This window comes from Eufriesea mexicana, unplaced genomic scaffold (genome assembly GCF_001483705.2).
Source record: "Eufriesea mexicana isolate 0111107269 unplaced genomic scaffold, ASM148370v2 scaffold18152, whole genome shotgun sequence".
NCBI classification, from domain to species: domain Eukaryota; kingdom Metazoa; phylum Arthropoda; class Insecta; order Hymenoptera; family Apidae; genus Eufriesea; species Eufriesea mexicana.
The window spans coordinates 219,648-224,865 of NW_016925480.1; the positions used below are offsets into that span (position 1 = coordinate 219,648).

General features: G+C 30.4%; 1 protein-coding gene across 3 annotated transcripts in view; it reads left to right on the forward strand.

Annotated features, from left to right (window-relative positions):
* The window catches only part of LOC108554272 (E3 ubiquitin-protein ligase KCMF1), a 5,256-nt gene extending 643 nt beyond the window's left edge, over positions 1 to 4,613 (forward strand). The window contains exons 2-8 of one of the 3 annotated variants that reach the window (XM_017909480.1): positions 1,198 to 1,365; positions 1,451 to 1,590; positions 1,676 to 1,869; positions 2,339 to 2,531; positions 2,695 to 2,909; positions 3,272 to 3,713; positions 3,817 to 4,613. In XM_017909480.1, the coding sequence (XP_017764969.1) occupies positions 1,198 to 1,365; positions 1,451 to 1,590; positions 1,676 to 1,869; positions 2,339 to 2,531; positions 2,695 to 2,909; positions 3,272 to 3,713; positions 3,817 to 3,999 (1,535 nt within the window). In that variant the 3' untranslated portion in view covers positions 4,000 to 4,613. The remainder of the gene's footprint in view (positions 1 to 1,197; positions 1,366 to 1,450; positions 1,591 to 1,675; positions 1,870 to 2,338; positions 2,532 to 2,694; positions 2,910 to 3,271; positions 3,714 to 3,816) is intronic. The other 2 variants (XM_017909481.1, XM_017909482.1) reach the window with 2 other exon arrangements.
* The last annotated feature ends 605 nt before the right edge of the window (positions 4,614 to 5,218 follow it).

The following is a 5,218-nucleotide window of genomic DNA, read 5'->3' on the forward strand; positions in this document are numbered from 1 at the left end:
TAGGGAAAATATTTTTTGGTCAACTGTCAAAGTACTCTACCAAATGATTTCTTTGAAATAGCTTTTCTTGTTCAATCCCTTCTCTTTCTTACAATGTTAACTCTGTAAAACATATTGAAACATATTTCTCTTATTCTATATCCTTGAATGAATCATTTTATTAACTTTTTTTAACTTTTATGTTTATAGTTTTTGAACAATGCATTGTTGATTACATTCTAATAATACGATATTAACATCATACAATACAAATGTATTAGATTTTTAAGTTAAAATGTCATAATGAAGCTAATGAAGTAAAAACCATTCAATGCTTTGTCTGCAAAAATAGTTAACACATGTATCTTTTTTATTTCCTTAGAACCTATGTATGTTACATAATTGAAATTAGAAATATTGTATTGAAGTTTAAAAATGTTATCGCTGGCTAGTAATAATAATATATATGTTAATTTTTATGATAATATTACCATGAACTCAATATCATATTTACTTTATTATATGTTTTAAATTATATGCATGTATATGTTATTCACACACGCATATGTACACATAAGCACATATTTTTATATATACATATGTGTGTGTGTGTGTATATATACATGTAATTATTATATGTTTGAAATGTGTGGAATTCATAAAGTGTAATAATTAAAGGTAAACAAAAAAGTGCTTGTTATTCAAAGTTCATTGTATAACTTTTATTATAGCTCTAAAATTTATTATTTTGTGCATTATAACTAAGGTTAAGCTATAAATAATGTACTTGCTTATAAGAAGATTATATATTTATTGTGTACATTGTTATAATGTACATTATTGTAAAATAATTTTATTATTTTACTTATCTCTGTTCAAATTAATTCATTTATTAATCAAGCATTAAGACTATTTGTCTGTTTTAATGAAAATGTATTATATTTTTTATTGCAAAAATTGTATATGTGTTTAAAACAGACTTAAGTAACCTACTTTTTATAGATCTAGTTCAAGGTTATTGTATGTATACGTACAAGTGATAGATATATAAATATCTTTTGTTGAGACAATTGTATTTTTTGTTAGAGATCTTCATATACATTACTTATGTATAATATATTTTGTTTATGTACTATTTATCAGATACTAATAATAAATCTTAATTTATTCTTTTTTATTATAAAATGTTGATTTGTTTATAATAATTATTTCTTTTAGGGGTAAGTTGTGACGCCTGCTTAAAGGGGAATTTTCGGGGTCGCAGATATAAGTGCCTCGTATGCTATGATTATGATTTGTGTGCCAACTGTTATGACGGAGGTGCCAGTACTACACGTCACCACAGTGATCATCCTATGCAGTGTATACTTACTAGATCTGAGTTTGGTAAATTAATTGTTAAATTCTATATGCAGTAATTATTTTAAACATTTAATTATTATAACTAATATTTTAATTTATTATTTAATAGAATTATATTATGGTGGAGAGGCAATAAGTGTAGAACAGCCACAATCTTTAACTTGTCCTTATTGTGCAAAAATGGGTTTCACTGAAGCTACACTACAAGAACATGTTGCTGCAGAACATACAGATACTTCTTTTGAAGTTGTACGTATGCTATTCATGTATATTTGTAAAAAAATTTTATAATACTATCTCATAAGAAAAATTTATATTATAAATCCTATTGTAGGTTTGTCCAGTATGTGCATCAGTCCCAGGAGGAGATCCTAATAATGTAACTGATGATTTTGCTGGTCATTTAAGTTTGGAGCACCGTAGTGGACCAAGGGATTTGATGTCTTTTCTAGATGAACCTGCCTCAACTAGATATACTGGCAGACGGATAACACATTCATCTAGAGTTGGTGGGGCACGACCTCGCAGGTATGTATAATAATCATATACACGAGAGATGAAATAACTGTAAAGACATGTTATAATATCTGTTATAAATATTGTGAGTATTATATTTAATTATACTTAGAAATGATTTTTTATTAAAATTAGTATCAAATGTGTTTGAGTTTATTAATCTATTTTAAACAAATTTTACTAACATTGAATACCATGAATTACATTAGTATATTAATTTTGTAATATATTGAAATGCATGTATTTTGTTGAGTATCATTATTTTCATTTATTCTATGATATTAACATTATAATTTATCAGTCATTATCATTATTTGTTTATAGTATAATAATCATCTCAGTATATTATATAGCCATCCTTAAGATAAAAGGTATATTTTATTCTTTAAATATCTAAAAAGGACACTAAGCAGGGTTTCAGCTTCAGTTCATCATCATCTCATCTTAGATAATGTTCATTGGCGTGTCATTGGACCTGCAGGTCCAATATGCATTTCAGTTCGTCCGGAGGATTGAGTCCGAGTAGTCGAGAAGGTATAGATCCAATTACAGAATTACTTTCTCAATTATCCGCTGTTCGTAGAGGTGGCGGAGGAACTGGTCAGAGTTCGTCAGCACCATCGCAATTACAACAATTGCAAATGCAGCTACATTTGGAACGACAACAAGTTAGAGTATGCATAATTTAATAACACAAAAGTTTCCAGTAAGAATATTTTAATCAAATTTTAATATAATAAGAAAATTATTGGGAAATCCTCTTTTTTTTTTATTACAGTTGTAAATGAAAATTTGTATCAAATTAAACTACATGATATAATAGAAATATCTTTTCAGATTGCTAGGCAACAATTGGAGCGGCTACCTAGGAGGCAGACTCAGGTTCTTGGTTCTGCAAGTTGTGGAGGAATTGTTAGTGGAAGTGGACATTCTACTACTATGACTAGTGTGGTAGCAAATAGTACGACTAGTAACAATAATACAACTAATGTGGCGAACCCGTCCGGCGTATCATCTACCAGTTCACAAAACTATATGTTTCTATTGCCAAAGTATGTGTTATGTCATAGTATTAATACATGTAATAATGTGTTTAAAACTGCGGAAAACATGATTTACATGTTGACTTTCATCCGTTGCTATTTAAGTATTTTTATAAATACTACGCGTGCGCGTATGCACACGTACATTTATACACATGCGCGCATGCACGCGCGAAAATCTTTTGTTTGAAACTTGCAAAACTGCATATCATGTTCACTGTGTGAAATGATAAAAGTTACATTTTATGATGATCCATGGAAATTTTAGATGTATAATTTTCAAAAAAATAATCTTGTATACAGTCATAATTTCTCTTAATTATTATATTTACTGCAATTAATTCTTTGTATGTTTCTTTTTTCTTTTATAGATGTATTACCAGTTCTCTCTCCGACTCACAGTTGCAAAATATTGAACGTGAAAGTGCAAATAGAAGTCTCTTTACATGCGAACTTATTCTTGGAACGCTTTCGCAAACATTGCCGGAGTTAACACAGGAACAATCTGTACCACAAACTCCAGTATCAAGTGCAACTACTGCTACAAACAGTCCCGAAACACCAAATGCTAACTCTTCCACAATTTCGACAAAGAAATTAAATGTAACTCAAGAAGCGAAAAGGGATCAAACAATGAGTAAACACGTAACGCAAACGACTACGCAACAATCACATACTGTTCAGACTACTACGGCCAGCACTGTTGGGACAGGACTTCAGAGTCAAGGATTACCCCCAAATTCTAATAACCTCGCGTTACAAAATACACCTATGGTTCAAACACTGATGCACAGTGTATTACCTGAGTCGTTGGTAAGTACATATGGACAAATTAAGTTCATAATTTTGGACATTTAAACTTTATGTGAAAGAAACATGATAAATATAATTTAGTTTCTGTAACTCCGTTATATAGGTATTGCAGGAATCACTGTCACTACCATATAGTAGAACTATCAGAGAACCGATAGTAACCCCAGCACCAGCGTACCTTAGAGGTGGTGTCGGTCCAGTTGGCGTAACAGGTCCTTCACGTAGGAAGCCGGTTAGGGCTGTAGATGGCAGAAACCAATCTACGGAACCTCCGCCTCCACACTAACCCTTCCTTAGCCCGTACCCACCCACCCTGATTCCTCACAGGACCCTCTAGCACTAGTCCTAGCACTGTTTAGAACACCTCATCATTATTGTTATTATTATAATATTATATATTAATAATTATTCAAATGCCCTCCTCCTCACCCTCCCTATCTTATCACTTTTCAAAACTCTAATCTTGCCATCTTTTGTCGTTACGTGACATGGAACAAGGGCAAGGGCTGATTCGCCGACACATGCAAATAATGTAAATAACTCACTTCTTGCAGTCATATACACTCCTCGTACACACTCCTCAGTGAGTCTTGCCACGTTCTACATCGATATTATATTCACTTACAATAACTTGATCGAGGATAGAGATGGGCAGGTAAAAATAATAACAATACAATTATATTAGCGTTTCATGTTTGGTGGTTGTATGGGTTTGTTAAAAAAGAGTTAGATTCATAAAATACTCAGTTTTGTTTAACACATCAAATCTCGGGAATGTAGAAACTTTAACAATTTACAAGGCACACTGCCCGTCATACGCACCAGTTTAATTGTGCTTAATTTAAACTGGTTAATTTTTTTTTTTAGTTGTCGTATGTTTGATATATTTTCTCTCTCCTTCTTTTTTTTTAAACTAGTTATTAATGCTATGTATGTCTTTGAAATACGAATATGTTTTATGGGAAAACATTTATAAATTTATCTGGGTTGGTCCGTTTACATTTAAGATATCTTAATCACGAGACAAATATTTTAAGGCAAGCACTGACTAACAATTTTTAATCTACATGCTTTATGAAATCATGAAAGTGATGTACATAACGTTTTGTTAGGAAAAAAGTAATTTTAAGTAATCAACTACACGAGGTTTGAATTATTTCAAAAAGATATTTCAGAGCCAATAATTTCAAAGATGAAGTTGGCGGGCCATCCCTTAATATATTACTGTTGTTCAAAAATTACTATTTAAAAATGGAGAGATTTAACTGGGTGCTAATAAGTTAATTAAAAAAAATCTGAATAATTTTCTCTATCAAAATTAATTGTTAATTGTAATTTAAAGTATTTGTTGCGAACTTAATTTTTGTTTTTGCTTTCAATTTTTGCATATGTTTTAAGAATAACTTGTGATTTTTTTTTTTCTTTTCTTTTTTCTTAAATATTATTTAGAAATCTATAATCACTCCATTTTACAATGTGAAACGAAATAATATTTATATGTGTGT